This window comes from Myotis myotis, unplaced genomic scaffold (assembly GCF_014108235.1).
Source record: "Myotis myotis isolate mMyoMyo1 unplaced genomic scaffold, mMyoMyo1.p scaffold_m19_p_1, whole genome shotgun sequence".
Taxonomy (NCBI): Eukaryota; Metazoa; Chordata; class Mammalia; order Chiroptera; family Vespertilionidae; genus Myotis; species Myotis myotis.
In genome coordinates this window covers 121,961,410-121,979,496 of record NW_023416313.1, presented here as the reverse complement: position 1 = coordinate 121,979,496, position 18,087 = coordinate 121,961,410, and the positions used below count along the sequence as shown (strand labels likewise).

Here is an 18,087-nt window from a genome sequence, read left to right as displayed (position 1 = left end):
GAATGGATTAGAAAACTGTGGTACATATACACAATGGAATACTATGCTGCGGTGTAAAAAAAAAGGAACTCTTGCCTTTTGCAACAGCATGGATGGAACTGGAGAGCATTATGCTAAGTGAAATAAGCCAGTCAGAGAAAGACAAATACCACATGATCTCACTCATTTGTGGATTATAGAGAACAACATAGACTGATGAAAAGAAACAGATCCAAAGACTGAGAAACAGTGATCAGGCTATCAATCCCCAGAAGGAAAGTAGGGGAGGGCGGGGGTAAGGGGAAGAGATCAACCGAAGGACTTGTATACATGTATATAAGCCAAACCAATGGACATGGACAACAGGAGGATGGGAGCATGAGTGTGTGGGGCAGGGGGGAGGGGGGAGGTTGGGGGTTAATGGGGGGGATGAGGACACATTTGTAATACCTTAACTAATAATAATAATAAAATAATAATAATAAAAATTAAAAAAGTACACACCCTAAAAAAAAAATACACCTCTCCCAAGAAGACACAAGAACAGCCAATCCTATCTAATAAGGATGGAATATGCAAATTGACCATCACTTCACAACAAAGATGGTGACGCCCACAGGCAATAAGGAGGGAATATGCAAATTGACGCAACAAAGATGGTGGCAGCTGGGTCGGGACGCTTGCATTGTTGCTATGGTGACAATGCAGGCATTCCACCTTGCCCCAGCTACTCTGGGCCTCTGGGCAGCGCATGAAGGCAGAAGGTGGCTCCAGCCAGAGCAAAGGTGGTGCCCACAGCCAGGGGAAGGAAGGCCTATTCTTGCACGAATTTTCGTGTGTTGGGCTTCTGGTAGATATATGAAAAGATGTTCAACCTCACTGGTAATTAGGAAAATGCAAATCAACACTGCAATGAGATACCACCTCGCACTTGTTAGAGTGGCCATTATCAACAAAATATGCAATAACTAGTGTTGGAGAGGTTGTGGAAAAAGGGGAACCCTCATTCACTGCTAGTGGGAATGTAGATTGGTGCAACCACTATGGAAAGCAGTCTGGCAATTCCTCAAAAAATTAAGAATAGAGCTACCATACAATCCAGTAATTTCTCTCCTGGGTATATACCCAAAAAACTCAAAAACATGAATGTGAAAAGATATATCCCTATGTTCATTGTAGCATTATTCACGGAGTTTAAGACATGGGAACAACCAAAGTGTCCTGTGACAGAGGACTGAACAAAGAAGATGTGGTACATATACGCAAGGGAATACTAGTCAGCCATAAGAAAAGATGAAATGGCGCCATTTGCAACAACATGGATGGACCCTGAGAATATTATGCTAAGTGAAATCAGTCATGAAAAGCTAAGAATCACATGATTTCACTCATATAGGATATAAAACTGAAACTCATGAAAACAAACAGCAGTGTAGTGGTTGCCAGAGTGAAGGGGATACGAGGTCCCAATATATAGGGATAGGAGAAGATTTGACTTTGGGTGGTGGGCACATAGAGCAATATACAGATCTTGTAACACAGAAACCCATACCTGAAATCTATATGATCATATTAACCAATGTCACCTCAATAAGTGTAATAAAAAAAGGAAAAGTAAAATAAAACCATTATAAGATGTGATGGGATTAGCACATTATTTATGACAATAACATGCATATGCATAATGGAAAAGAAATTAAGATTATTTTCTTTGTGAACTAAACTTTATATGGGGTTTGAATATATATCTGAAGGGTGTTTAAATATATAAATGAAGGAATTTAAAAAGATCTGTGTTTAAACTGTTTCAGATAAAATCTGAAATAAGTATATAGCCATTAACATGTAGTCAGCATTATACTACTTTGAGATACACTGATACATAAACAGACATGCATCTGTGGCTATTAACAAACAAGTTGAAAATTGGCTATACTGTATACCTCATTCATTAATTCTTTCATCATATAAAATCATGTCACCAAAAAAAGTGGCCCAAACAAATCATAATTAGAACAAGTCATGTCAGTCACCATCTATTTAATTACCACAACTAGAGGCTCTCCTAATAATAAAGGCAAATACAGCTTTAGTACAAGAGCCATCATTTCAAGTTTGCTTTTTATTTGAGTTATAAACTAAAGGTTAGTTCTCTGGTCTAAAAGCATTTTAAGAACAAGATGAAATATGTTGGCATTATTAGAAAGCTATCAAAATATCTGCTGCTCTTTCCACTAGGTTTCAATTTGTGTAAAAATACTTTCAGACACAACAGCTTTTTTAAGGTCATTAATAAAAGGCAGTCCTGGTTTAGGAACTGATGAGCAATCTACTCCCTTGTCAAAACTGTATCAGATTGATTTGAAAGCAATATCCTGATTGCTCCTAGAACCTACCTGTCTACAAGTGAAGGTTTGGAATTCCGCGACTTCTTTACTTGGGCATACAAAGCATCTATCATATGTCCTTCTCTTGGGCTTTGGGGTCTGGCATTGAGAGTCATGGAACCCTCATAGGAAGAAATTCCCCCATACATCATCAACTCATCATCACAGCCAAGTGTCCGATGATAATCTTGAATTTCAGCATAGTCACGTTCCCGAGCTTGTCGTTCTCTAAATTCTCGAGTTTTGGCTTGAATCCTGTAAAATTAGAGCAAAGTTGAAATAAGAAAAGTTATGTCTTCTCTAAGAACTGCATATAGAAACATTCATCAAACTATGTTGTAAAATACATTTTATTTCATGAAGTATATGAAAATTTATGGTATAAACCGTGTTATATTCATTTCAGACTATCATGGATGCTCAAAAATAATGTTAGATAGCTTTTGTTAATGTGAATACTGTATAGTCATGATGTACACCTTAATTTAAATTGTCCCTTATTAAGTAGATTTAAAAATCCACAAAGAACAGAGAGTTTTAGGCATCTAATTAGGTTTTCCTCATGAACTTCTGTAAGGCAAGAAGTGATTCTAAAAAGTTACTGCCCCTGCCACAAACACAAACTATCCTATCTAATAAAGAGGGAATATGAAAATTGACTGTCACTCTGTCACAAAGATGGTGGTGCCCAAGGCCACAAGATGCTGGTGCCCAGGCCCCTCAGCCCTGCCAGAGTCCCCCAGTCCTTTCAGCCCCACCTGGGGGGGGTGGCAGGCACACGGTGTGGGCATACCCAAGCTCAGCCCCCCAGCTGCCCAGGGCCAGCCTGAGGCGCAGGCAAGCCTCAGATGGAGGCTGCCCAGCTGCCCAGGATGGGTCCAAGGCATAGGCAAGCCTTGGATGGCAGTTGCCCAGCTTCCCAGGGCCGCCCGAGGCTCAGGTTACCAGGGCCGACCAAGGCTTGCACTACCAGCAGTGGCTGCAGCAGAGGTGTGATGGGGGCGTTGCCTTCCCCTGATTGCCAGGTTGCCTCCCCGCCTATGGGTTACTGGACTGTGAGAGGGGGCAGGCCAGGCTGAGGGACCCCCCTCCAGTGCATGAATTTTCATGCACTGGGCCTCTAGTACACACACACACACACACACACACACACACGGGGCACTGTGCACAATATTTGTGCACTGGGGTGGGGGTCCCTCAGCCTGGCCTGTGCTCTCTCACAGTCCGGGACCCCTTGGGGGATGTCCGACTGTCGGGAGCAGGCCTAAGCCGGCAGTCGGACATCCCCCGAGGGGTCCTCAGTGCTGCTATGGAGGTGGGAGAGGCTCCCGCCATGCTGCTGTGTTCGCCAGCTGTGAGCTCGGCTTCTGGCTGAGCGATGCTCCCACAGGAGGAACTCCTGAGTTGAGCATCTGTGCCCTGGTGGTCAGTGCATGTCATAGCAACTGGTTGTTCCACTGTTCGGCTGATTTGTATATTAGCCTTTTATTATATAGGATATATATATATATATATATATATATATATATATATGGACATATATATATATATGCATACATTTATGTCTGAGCACAATAATGTATATGTCTTACTCATTATAAATATATCATACACATTCAATATAGTGATAGGAGCTTAAACATGAATCTACAACATGATTATTAGGAGCAAAAGATCAATAAAATTTTGCTGTGTTATAACTACGAAAGTGACCTTAAATGACTACTTCCATTTAGAATGAATTAAAATATTTCCTAAGATTTTATTAAGCTACTTGGTATAAAGTTCTCTTCAACTAAGGAGATATTGATATACGTTATTCTAAGTCAATCTTACTTAGCTAAAAATAGAATTTTGATAATTTTTCATTATTTTTGCTGCACAAATATTTGATAATGTTTAATGGGGAAAATACAAATGTAAAACTATATTTTAAAATGATCTAATTTAATAAAACAATATTTTAGACTGAGTTTAATGTTTTATTGCAAAATTATTTACTTCTTTCATATCTGAAATAAACCACTGCTTGCATAAATGACACATAAATATATACTCAAAATAATACAGAAAAGATATAAACATGAGATAAAGACAGTACATAAAAGAAAAAAGGAAATCACAGGAGAGAACCCTGATACCTGAGGTCTGAAAATGGAGACTGCATAGAGACTGGTAGGAGGGGCAGGGGTGCAAAAGGGCTGGCCAGGTGCCCACAGACAGCAAGTGAAATCCCAGAGAGATCTCAGCTGTGTGTGTGTGTGTGGTGGGGGGGGCGGGGTGCCACTGAGAACTCTGGGATTTAATCCCCAAGCTGGGCTCCCCAGCGGAGCACCAAATCTGAGGAGGGTACCCACATAACATCTAGCTGCGAAAAGCAGCAGAATGCTGTCTGCCATGGAGTGGCAGCTGAAAGTTCAGGCACCCTCTTGAAGAGCCAATGCACAAAAATGCCCTGTGGAGCCACCCACCGTGTGCTCTGACAGAGGGAGTGTAAAGTGAACTGGAGCTGTGACAGCAGAACCCAGAACTGGGGAATCCGGGAATAGAGCTCAGAAGGCAGACACACCAAGTTTCCTGGGCTAAGTCATTCCCTCATGCAGCGGAGGACATCTTTCCCACAGAGACATTTGCCTTGTTGGGGGAAGACAGTTGACACACCCTATTGGAAAACACCTTGCCCTGAGGCTACTTAAGAGATTAAAAATAACAATTATCCTCCAGTCAGAAGCAACTGTGTCACCCTGTTGAAAAAACTCTAGGATGATTGCCTAAGGGAATTCAAGTCAGGATCCTATTTGTCTGTAAACAGAGGCAGTCTCTGGAGGTTTTGAGTCTTTGCCTGATCCAATTAGTCAGAAATAGTCTTTAACACTGTCCTGAACTAGAGATTGAGAGGTGTAGAGGATGTACCTAAAACAGTGACGGCGAACCTATGACACGCATGTAAGAGGTGACACGCGAAATCATTTTTTTGGTTGATTTTTCTTTGTTAAATGGCATTTAAATATATAAAACAAATATCAAAAATATAAGTCTTTGTTTTACTATGGTTGCAAATGTTAAAAAATTTCTATATGTGACACGTCACCAGAGTTAAGTTAGGGTTTTTCAAAATGCTGACACGCCGAGCTCAAAAGGTTCGCCATCACTGACCTAAAACATAGTCACACACCCAAAAAGACAACCAAAATAAGGAGACAAAGAAATGACCCCCAAGTGAAAGAACTAGAGACCTGTCCAGAAAAAGAGATAAATGAAGCAGAAATAAGAAATTTATCTGAAACAGAGATCAGAGTAATGATAGTAAAAATGCTCAACAGTATGAAAAAAGATATAGTAACTATGAAAAAGAACAGTCTGAGATAAAAAAAATGACATAACACAAATAAAGAACACATTGGAAGGAATACACAGCAAATTAGGGGAAACTGAGCACAGACTCAGTGTGTTAGAACACAGAGTTGAAAATATCACTCAATCAGAGAACCAAAAAGAAGAAATAATTAAAAAAAAAAACAGGAGGACAGCTGAAGGGAGCTGTGGAACAACATGAAACATAACAATATTAGAATAACAGTGGGTCAGAAGAGGTAGAAAGGGAGAAAGGAATAAAGAACATGTTTGAAGAAATAATGGCAGAAAGCTTCCCTAACCTGGTAAAGAAAAAAGTCACTCAAGTTCAGGAGGCACAGAGAACTCCAAACAGACCCATGCCCAGACACATCATAATTAAGATGCCAAAAATTAAAGACAAAGAGAAAATTGTAAAGGCAGCAAGAGAAAAGAAAACTGTTACCTACAAAGGAGTTCCCATAAGGCTGACACCTGATTTCTCATCAAAAACTCTACAGGCCAGAAGGAAATGGCATGAAGTACTCAAGGTAATGAAAAGCAAGGATCTGAAACCAAGATTACTATATCCAGCAAGGCTATCATTCAAAATGGACAGTCAAATAAAGAGCTTCCCAGACAAAAAAAAAAAAAAAAAAAAAAAAAAAAAAAAAGAAAGAAAGAAAAGAAAAGAAAAGGCTAAAGGAGTTCATCACCACCAAGCATCATCACAAGAAATGCTAAGGGGATTGCTGTAAGGGGTTGCTGAGAAGAAACAGAGAGCGAAACCTAGCCATACAGAATTAAAATGGCAATAAATAAATACCTCTTAATAGTAACTCTAAATGTAAATGGATTAAATGCTCCAATCAAAAGGCATAGAGTAGCTGAATGGACACAAAAACGACCCAACTATATGCTGTCTACAAGAGACCCACCTCAAAACAAAAAATACCCACAGGATGAAAGTGAAGGATGGGAAAAATATTTTCCATGCAAATTGAAAAGGTAAAAAAAAAAAAAAAGCTGGAGTAGCAATCCTTATCTGACAAAATAGACTTTAAAATGAAGGCCAACACAAGTGACAACAAAGGTCACTACATAATACTGAAGGGATTGGTACAACAAGAGGATATACCCTGGGTAAACATATATGCACCCAATATAGGAGCACCTAAATATATAAAAAACTTCTAGAGTGTTTTAATGGAGAGGTTGACAACAATACAGCCACAGTAGGGGATTTTCACACCCCACTGACTTCACTGGAAAGATCTTCCAGACAAAAACTTAGCAAGGAAACAGAGACTCTAAAGGACACACAGGATCAGATGGATCTAATAGACATTTATAGAATATTTCTCCCCAACACAGCAGAATATACAATCTTCTCAAGTGCACATGTATCATTCACAAAGATAGACCACATGTTAGGACGCAAAACAAGTCTCTACAAGTTCAAGAAGATTAAAATCATCACAAGCATCTTCACAAATCACAGTAGAATGAAATTAGAAATCAACTACAATAAAAACACCCAACAACATACAAACACATGAAGGCTAAATAGCATGTTATTAAACAATGAATAGGTTAGCAACAAGATCAAGAAAGAAATAAAAAACTTCCTGGAAACAAATGAAAATGAACACACAGCAACCCAAAATCTCTGGGACAAAACAAAAGCAGTCGTGAGAGGGAAGTTCATAGCACTACAGGCCTACCTCAAAAAACAAGAAAAATCAGCAATAAACTATTTAACCCTACAACTTAAAGAACTAGAAAGAGAACAACAAGAAAAGCCCAGAGTCACGAGAAGGAAGGAAATAATAAAGATTAGAGCATAAATAAATAACATAGAAACTAAAAAAAAAAAAAAAATCAATGAAACCATAGCCGGTTCTTTGAAACGATGAACAAAATTGAAGAACAGTTAGATAGACTCATCAAGAAACGAAGAAAGAGGACCCAAATAAATAAAATCAGAAATGAAAGTAGAGAAGCAACCATAGACACCACATAAATACAAAGGATTGTAAGAAAATCCTATGAACAACTACATGCCAACAAGCTGGACAATGTGGATGAAAGAGACAAATACCTAGAAAAATACAATCTCCCAAAACTGAATAAGGAAGAATCAAAAAACCTGAATAGGCCAATAACAACTGATGAAATGGAAGCAGTAATAAAAACAAACAAACACTCCCACAAAAAAAAGCCCAGGTCCGGACAGCTTCATAGGGAAGTTTTTCCAAACATTCAAAGAAGAACTAACACCTATACTCCTCAAGGTATTTCAGAAAATCCAAGAGGAAGGAACACTTTCAAACCCTTTTTATGAGGCCAGCATTATCCTAATTCCAAAACCAGATAAAGACATTAAAAAGAAAGAGAATTACAGGGCAATATCCCTGATGAACATAGATGCTAAAATCCTCAACAAAATACTAGCAAATCATATCCAGCAATCTATTAAAAAGATTGTACACCATGATCAAGTGGGATTTCTTCCAGGAATGCAAGGCTGGTACAATATTCATAAATCAATAAATGTGATACATCACATAAACAAATTGAAAGACAAAAGTCACATGATCATATCAATAGACTTAAAAAAAGCATTCAACAAAATACAACACCCATTTTTGATAAAAACTATCAGCAAAGTGGGAATAGAGGGAGCATATCTCAACATAATAAAAGCCTTGTATGACAAACCTACAGCCAACATCATACTCAATGGGCAAAACCAGAAATCATTTCCCCTAAGAACAGGAACAAGACAGGGATGCCCACTATTACCACTCCTGTTCAACATAGTACTGGGAGTGCTAGCCATAGTGGTCAGACAAGAAGAAGAAATAAAAGGCATCCAAATTGGAACAGAAGAAGTAAAATTGTCATTATTCCCAGATGACATGATATTGTGCATAGAAAACCCCAAATACTCCATCAAACCTACTAGACTTAATAAATGAATTCGGCAATGTAGCAGGATACAAAAGTAATACCCAGAAATCTACAGCTTTTTTTTATACACCAACCAGAGGCCGGGTGCACGAAATTTGTACACTCAGGGCGGGGGGTCCCTCAGCCCGGACTGTACCTTCATGCAGTCCAGGAGCATTCAGGGGATGTCCGACTGATAGCAATCAGTCGGACATCCTTAGCACTGTCGCAGAGGCGGGAGAGGCTCCCACCACTGCTGCTGTGCTAGCCAGCCATGAGCCTGGCTTCTGTCTGAGCGGCGCTCCCCCTGTGGAAGTACACTGACCATCAGGGGACAGCTCCTGCATTAAGCATTTGCACCCTGGTCATCAGTGTGTCATAGTGATAGGTCATTCTGCTGTTCGGTCAATTTGCATATTAGCCTTTTATTATATAGAATAATGTCTTATTATGGGCAAGGCCTCTAATACAATTTTTTTTAGGTAGTTAAAGTAAGGGGCAGAATTTTCACTTGAGCCTGAAGCTAAAATTCCCCTTAGCTCAAAAATCTACATACCACTGAGACACATCTTGGTGAGACTCATTCTGAACCCCCACACTGTTCTATTATGTGTATAAGTATTGGGAACCATCTTATCTCTTTAGTGAAAGGAACCTTTTGTTATGTTACAATGACTAATTTTATCTCATGAGTTGTGTTTTGGCTTCAAGCCTGTATCCAGTATTCATGCAGCAACTTCAGCTCTTCTGTTCAATATTTACCTGGCATATCTTTTATCTTCTTTTCTCTAAATCTTTCTAAATTTTTATGTATTAGATAGGAATAGCCCATGGACACAGACAATAGTCTGGCAAAGGCCTGGAAGAGGCGGGTGCAGGGTGGAGGAGATCAATGGGGAAAAAAAAACTAAAACAAAGGGACATCTATAATACTTTCAACAATAAAGTGCCCATCAATGGATGAGTGAATTAAAAACCTATGGTACATCTATACAATGGGAAAGTATGCTACTATAAAAAAGAAGGAACTCTTACCATTTTCAACAGCATGGAATTACCTGGAGAAGATCGTGCTGAAATAAGCCAGTTGGAGGAAGATAAATATCACATGATCTCACTCATTTGTGGAATATAATGAACAAAATAAATTGATGAACAAAAATAGAGCCAGAAGTAAAAAAATTAGAATATAATAGAAGTAATCCTGTTATTTGCAGATTTTTAATATTTCCTACAACTTTTGTGATATCATACTACGTTAGTACAGTTTTGATAATATTATTATACTAAAATTCTTCTTTCTTGAAATATTAATGTTTATTTTATTTATTTATTTATTTTTAAATATATATTTTATTGATTTTTTACAGAGAGGAAGGGAGAGAGATAGAGAGTTAGAAACATTGATGAGAGAGAAACATCGATCAGCTGCCTCCTGCACACCCCCTATTGGGGATGTGCCCGCAACCCAGATACATGCCCTTGACCGGAATCAAACCTGGGACCCTTCAGTCCGCAGGTCGATGCTCCATCCACTGAGCCAAACCGGTTTCGGCATATTAATGTCTATTACATGTAATATTATTACAATTAAGATAATTTTTCTTTAATAATTGGTGTTTATTGCATGTAACATTATTATATTTAAAATAGCTTTTCTTGAGATATTAAAAAAAAATAAAGAAAAAAGCCCCAGATGTTGTTGTTCAGTGGTGGAGCACTGACCTATGAACCAGGAGGTCATGGTTTAATTCCCGGCCAGGGCACATGCCCAGGTTGGGGTAGATTACAGTGTGGGGTATGTGGGAGGCAGCCAATCAATGATTCTCTCTCATCATTGATGTTTGATGTTTCTATCTCTCTTTCCCTCTCCTTTCCTCTCTGAAATCCATAAAAATATATTTAAAAAGAAAAGAAAACTACAGGATGATATTCCTCATGAATATGTTAAGGATGTAAAAATCCTTAACTAAATATGAGCAAATATAATTTAGTAATATATAAAAAGAATTATACAGCATGACCAAGTGATGCTTATGTAGGGATGTAGGGTTCAATATTCAAGAATCAATCAATATAATAGGATAAAGAATTAAATCACATGCTTTATTAGTTGATGCAGAAAGAAGTATTTAATAAAATTCAACACTCATCATGACAGAAATTCTCAAAAAAATTAGTAATAGAAAAGGACTTCCTAATCTTGATAATAAGCATCTACAAAAAACCTTTGGTAATATCATACATATTAGAGAAAGATTGAATGTTTTCTCTTAAGATTAGAAAAAAGATAGGAATATCTGTCCATACCACTGTAATCCAGCAATAGCACTGGAAACTCTAGAAAATGCCATAAGCTAGAAAAGGGAATAAATGGCATACAGATTGGAAAGGAAGAAATAAAACCATTTTATTTACAGATGCCACGATTATCTATATAGAAAATCCTCAGGAATCTATAAAAATTTCCTAGAACTAAAAAGCAAATTCAGTAAGATAACAGGATAGAACTTAAATGTACAAAAATCTACTGAATTTCTATAAGCTGACAGAAGCTGAAATGAGAAATACACTGCAATTTATAATCACTTATAATGAAACATATAGATACATAAATATAAAGGCTGATATATATATATATATATATATATATATATATATATATATATATATATATGAATCTAACAAAACCTGTACAGGACTTGCATGCTGAAAACCACACAATACTGATGAAAGAATCAAACATCAAAAAAGGAGAGAGGTCCTAACTGGTTTGGCTCAGTGGGTAGAGCGTCGGCCTGTGGACTCAAGGGTCCCAGGTTCGATTCCAGTCAAGGGCATGTACCTTGGTTGCGGGCACATCCCCAGTAGGAGGTGTGCAGGAGGCAGCTGATCGATGTTTCTCTCTCATCGATGTTTCTAACTCTCCATCTCTCTCCCTTCCTCTCAGTAAAAAATCAATAAAATATATTTTAAAAAAAGGAGAGAGACATATTGTGATCAAGGATGACTCAACATAGTAAAGAAGTCAATTCTCCCCAAGTTGATATATAGGTTTAATGTAATTCCTATAAAAACCCCAGCAAGATTCTTGTAACTATAGACAAGATTATTTTTAAATTTATATGAAAAGGCAAAGAATAGAATAGCTAAACAACTGTGAAAAAGAACTGTGAAAATAAAGTGGGAGGAAACAAACTCATGATTGAAAGACTGTAATACATCTGTAGTAATCAAGACTGTGTGGAGGATAGACACATAGATCAATGAAACAGAATTAAGAACCCAGAAACAGCCAACAAGTACAAGCAACTGATTTCTCACAAGTGTGCCAAAGCAATGCATGTGATAAGATGACACAGAATTATATACACAGATGGTGCCTGGCTATGATATTGTATTATTGTCACATAAGTTGAGGAAAACTGAATGAAGAGCACACAAGACCAATCTGTATCATCTTTGCAACATCCTGTGAACCTAAATTATTACAAAATAAAAAGTTTGTGTGTTTTTATTAAATGGTGAAAAATTGTCCCATAGCACTGCAAGCAAAATTTGCATTTTTCTACCTTTTTTCTTTTATCACCATCATGACAGGCTTGCTTTCTCAATTTTGGACCTACAGGGTCAAATTTCTCTAATTTCCCAGGTATAAAATAGAAGTACTTAAATTCATTTAGCTCAGAGTATCTCAACAGGGGTCCAGTGACATTTGAGAAAGAGCAATTTGTTGTGTAGAACTCCTTGCACAACTGGTTTCAGCCACCCCCCATCCATCAGTGTACCCAGTGGTACACAGGTACCCAAAATTTCCCTGGGAGAACTTATTTCCTGAGTTGAGAACCAATGACTTTCTTAATAAGAGAATGTTGGGAAATTTGAATTTTTTATCAGGAGAGTCCTACATTCTAATAAATATAAGTCCCATAGACACAATATTTGTAACAGAAATATCAATTCAAAATCTAATGTCAAATTAGCTAAATTTATAGATTTTTTTTTTTTACTATATTCTACTTATTTAGGAGCATGATGACAGCCACGGATATTATATAAGCTGATTACCACTAAATACTATCTATCCATATGAAATGTTTATAAAAGTTAGATAATTTTATTCTTTGCACGATACTTTTTGACTTTGTATTCAGCCAGAAAAACTACAGAGAAAGAGAAATGATTTCTTCAACACAATGGGATATTAATTTGAAGCTCAATTATGATCACTTATCTGACAACCCACTTTACTACTATATTCGGTTATATCAGATAATCACCTAATATTATAGGTGCTCAGAGTAACTGGACATTCACATAAGTCTTGAAATTTGGGAACCTGAAGAAAAATGAAGGACTATAATAGAAATAAAGCCAAAAGCTCTGAATTTGTAGAGAACACCCTGAAATCAAAGGGAGTAACTTAGATTGGTTTATAAATGAGTGAACTATATGGTGCTCACTTCATTAAAAGTGAGACAATCTAGTTTATGTTGGAAAGTGCAGTCCTGTTAACACATTGTTTGCGGGTAGTTTTTATCATGCGCTAACAGGTGGCGCGGGCCATTTTTGCTAATTTTTTGCGCAAATGGCAACGTTCAGTAAAATTATGATAACTTTAGTTTACGTACTTATATGTTACCTGCATTCTACCGCTAGTCTATAAAAAACGTATTAATATGTGTCCCGCGCTCTACTACCAGTCAACGTAAAATGTATAAAACGTATAAATGTTTCCCACATACAATGTGTTAAGAAAGGAAGCCATCAGAAAAAGAAAATATGGATATTCTCTTCTCAAGGGAAACATGAACTAAATAACCTACCCAAATTTACTGGCAAATCTACACTAATAAAAGACAAACATGCAAATTGACCATACTTTCACTATGCCTTAAGCCACACCCACCAGTCAATCAGAGCGACTATATGCAAATTAACCAAACCAAGATGGCGGCCAGCAGCCACAGAACTGGAGCAAGCAGGAGGTTTGGATGCCCCAGTGATGGAGGAAGCCAAGCTTTCCGACCGGCTGCTGCCTCCTCTCAAGGCAACAAAGTTTCAATTATAGAAGGTAAATAAACCCAAGATACCTGCTTCCAGTTGCCATGGCCACGGAGCTGGAGCGAATTAAAAAAAAAGGAAAGGCTGGGAGCTTTGGTCGCCGGGGGGCTTGGTCAGCCTGAAAACAGCCATCAGCCCCTCACCCAGGCTGGCCAGGCACCCCATGGGGGCCCCCACCCTGAAGGGGGTGTGGGCAGCCTGAAAATGGCCCTCAGCTCCTCACCCAGCCTGGCCAGGCACCCCAGTTGAAACCCCCATCCTGAAGGGGGTGGGACCAGCCTGCAAACACCCATCAGCCCCTCACCCAGGCTGGCCAGTCACCCCAGTGGGACCGCCACCCTGATCCAGGACACCCTTCAGGACAAACCAATCAGCCCCCACCTGTGCACCAGGCCTCTATTCTATATAATAAAAGGGTAACATGCAAATTGACCCTAACAGCAGAATGATTGGGAATGACTGGTCACTATGACACACACTGACCACCAGGGGGCAGACACTCAATGCAGGAGCTGCCCCTGGTTGTCAGTGCGCTCCCACATTGGGGAGCTCTGCTCAGCCACAAGCCAGGCTGATGGCTGCCAGCACAGCGGTGGTGGTGGGAGTCTCTCCTGCTTCCTCAGCAGCACTAAGGATGTTTGCCTGCAGCTTAGGTCTGCTCCCTGCTGGCAAGTGGACATCCCCCGAGGGGTCCCAGACTGCAAGAGGGCATAGGCCGGGCTGAGGGAACGCCCCCCCCCCCCCACCAAGTGCACAAATTTTTGTGCACCGGGCCTCTAGTCTATATAATAAAAGCCCAGCAACCAAACAGCTGAATGACCAGAATGACCAGTCAACCTGTCGCTATGATGCACACTGATCACTAGGGGGCAGATGCTCAACACAGGAGCTGCCCCCTGGTAGTCAGTATGCTACTTGCAGAGCTGACCCTGAAGGTTGGGAGGTGGATTCGTGGCTGCTATGGGACTGAGGCCTACTCCACCGCCTCTCAGTGCTATTGTCCCTGGGCCCAGCCCCAACTGGATCTTCTGGAGAGTTGAGTGCTTCAGCTCCATGGAAGATGCTGGACCATGGAGCAGCTGCTCAGAGGGTGGGTACACAGTAGCTCGGCAAACCGGGATGAGTGGTGCTCCCACAGCAGGCCAATCTCCACAGGCCAAACCCCCCACCAGTGTACGAATCCCATGCACCGGGCCTCTAGTGTCATTATATTATTGACGAGTTCTGGATTTGAATGTTCCTTTGTGCCAAATCACTCAGAAACAAATGCTCATTGGTGGGTCAATTTCTACCAAGTCAATTGCTCAGAAGAAATGCTCAGCAGCATGAAATACTATTCATAAAGCTCTGTTCTTAATTGTTTTCTCTTACTCAAATTGACATAATATTACCAATTGCTACTAATCATCGAATCCAATAAACATTACAATCACATCTATAGTAGATTCCAATAAACTCTGATTTTTTATAAGCTCCAATAACAAAAGAAATTATATTTTTATTGTTAACATTGTCATCACCAATGAATTTAGTTATAAATTTAGTTATAAAAGTTGTATGCACCCCTCCTTTACCCTGGTGGCTCATACTTGTAATGAAAACATTACACTAAAACTATAGCATGCCTGCAGCCCACAAAGGTGAGAGAAGTGTTGCACAAGGCTACCAAATCTGATGGTTAGCCTGAATTACTGTACATTTTAAAGTTCACTGTAGAAGGAAACACTAAGGAAGCTTGCTGTGCAAATGTCACTCAAAAGTAGATTTTAAAAACTAGGAATGTATTGTAGATTGGGGAATTTTAGTGACAATTAAGTCAAAGTAACAAAATACACAAATGGTTTTATTATATACTTTTATACTTGAATGTCTTGCTTATTATGATTTGATTTGAGAAAATAAACTTTGTAACCCAACCAGAGTTTTATTTACATATTATATATTTCCCTTCTTTGTGGAGAAACTTACTTCAGGAAAGGAATAATTGGTTGAGGGGAGAAAATATTTTTGGGACCTAATAAAAATAGTATAGTTCCTTAAGGAAACTTTTAAAAAAGATAGTGTCTTACGGTTGAGCCCACAATGGTTCCAGATGGTCAATACCATAAACAAACAGCCCCATCTATTTTTTTTTTTTTTGTGACCCTGAAGTCAAAAATTATCTCTAAGATATGAGCCATTTCTTTTTCTGAAGTGTCAGGTTGCTGTTTAGCATTCATCTTATTTATCTGAGGCCAAACCTCAACAATGACAGAAGAAACTGATTAGCCCAAAACATAGCAAAGGAAATAAATATATATTGCTTTCAGAAACTCCTTCCTACTTATAAACAACAGAGCTATTCTGAGATTTAAATGATCACAGATAGCTATACTGACTAATGTTGCCGGGCAGTACCATCATGGACTATTTCCCGAGCCTTGAAAGGTAAAGAGAGAAAGAGAGAAAAGAAGGAAGGAAGGAAGGAAGGAAGGAAGGAAGGAAGGAAGGAAGGAAGGAAGGAAGGAGGGAGGGAGGGAGGGAGGGAGGGAGGGAGGGAGGGAGGGAGGGAGGGAGGGAGGGAGGGAGGAGGAAGAAAGCTTAAAACCTTTAATGTTTTTACTACAATTTAAAAGAATTTATCATTTCAATTTGTAATTGGAAAAAAAGAGTCTTTTCCATGATGGTAATGAAGTGGCCTTGAACCTGCATAGAAAATAATACACAAAATAATGTAATATGCTAAATAAATAAGGTTAATTTCTGCCCCGCTGTCACTAAATTCATACTAACAGTCTCTCCAGCTTGACATCAATTAATGATTTTCATTCCAGACTCTTGTCACAGTGTTCACCACCCTTTTTCTCTAATTAAGATGGATGATGCATGATGAAGATAAAACATACAAGACTTCTGTTCCTGTAACATTTCTATTCATGAGGATTTTTGCTTTTATAATAAACTAGAGGCCTGATGCATGAAATTCGTGCAGGAGTAGGCCTTCCTCACCCTGGCTGCCGGTACTGGCTTCTCTCTGGCACCCAGGACCTGGGTTTCCCTCACAGCCCTGGCTTAGTCTGGAAGGACATCTGGTCTAATTAGCATATTACTCTTTTATTATTATAGACTAGGGGCCCAGTGCACGAAATTCGTGCACTGGGTGTGTGTGTGGGGAGGAGTGTCCCTCAGCCCAGCCTGCCCCCTCTCACATACTGGGAGCCCTCAGGCGTTGACCCCCATCACCCTCTAATCGCAGGATCAGCCCCTTGCCCAGGCCTGACGCCTCTGACAGAGGTGTCAGGCCTGGGCAGGGGACCCTCATTTCCCCCCATCACTGGTTCTGCCCCCAGCCCAGGCCTGATGCCTCTGGCCCAGGCGTCAGGCCTGTGCAGGGTACCCCCAGACCCCTCCGATTGCTGGCTCTGCCCCTTGCCCAGGCCTGACGCCTCTGCCAGAGGTGTCAGGCTTGGACAGGGGACCCCCATCTCCCCCCAATCACTGGCTCTGACCCCCGCCCAGGCCTGAGGCCTCTGGCCCAGGAATCATGCCTGGGCAGGGGACCCCCATCTCCCTCTGATCGCTTGCTCCACCCCCCGCCCAAGCCTGATGCCTCTGGCCCAGGCATCAGGCCTGGGCAGGGGACCCCCAGGCCCCCGCCCAGGCCTGATGCCTCGGCCAGAGGAGTTGACCCTCATCACCCTCCGATCACCAATCACCGGATCGGCCCCTTGACCAGGCCTGAGGCCTCCGGCAGAGGTGTCAGGCCTGGGCAGGGGACCCCCAGCTCCCCGCGGTTGCAGGCTCTGCCCCTGCCCAGGCCTAACGCCTCTGGCCGAGGCGTCCGGCCCGGGCAGTGGGGACCCGCAGTGGCAGCAGCGCCAATCTCCCGCTCTGCCCCTGCCCAGACCTAACACCTCTGGCCGAAGCATTAGGCCTGGGCAGGGGACCCCCAGCTCTCCGCGGTTGCAGGCTCCGCCCCTGCCCAGGCCTAACGCCTCTGGCTGAGGCGTCCGGCTCGGGCAGCGGGGACCCACAGCTGCAGCAGCCCCGCGATCGTGGGCTCCGCTTTAGGCTCAGGCAAGGGACCCCTAATTCCCAGGACTGCCAGCTTCGACCGTGCCCAGCTCCCATCACTGTCTCCACCCCTACTTCCTGCTATCACTGGCCAGGGAGGCAAAGGCGCCTGATTCTCAGATCATGGCTGGGGGGCAGGGCAAAGGCTTCCCCCTGGGTTTCCGATCACTGTCAGTGGCAGGGGGCTTCTTCCTGCTTTCCCTTTCACCTCCCTGCATTGTGCCTAAATATGCAAATTAGCCGCCATCTTAGTTGGCAGTTAATTTGCATATAACCCTGATTAGCCAATGAAAAGGGTAGCACTGTACGCCAATTACCA

General features: G+C 40.8%; 1 protein-coding gene across 29 annotated transcripts in view; it reads right to left on the bottom strand.

Annotated features, from left to right (window-relative positions):
• Positions 1–18,087, bottom strand: part of PARD3 (par-3 family cell polarity regulator) — an 814,705-nt gene that overhangs the window by 198,548 nt on the left and 598,070 nt on the right. For 28 of the 29 annotated variants that reach the window (XM_036350442.1, XM_036350547.1, XM_036350474.1 and 25 more), the window contains one exon: positions 2,376–2,621. In XM_036350442.1, coding sequence (XP_036206335.1) covers positions 2,376–2,621 — 246 coding nt within the window. Of the gene's footprint in view, positions 1–2,375; positions 2,622–9,686; positions 9,725–18,087 lie in introns of those variants that run through there. The other variant, XM_036350655.1, reaches the window with a different exon arrangement.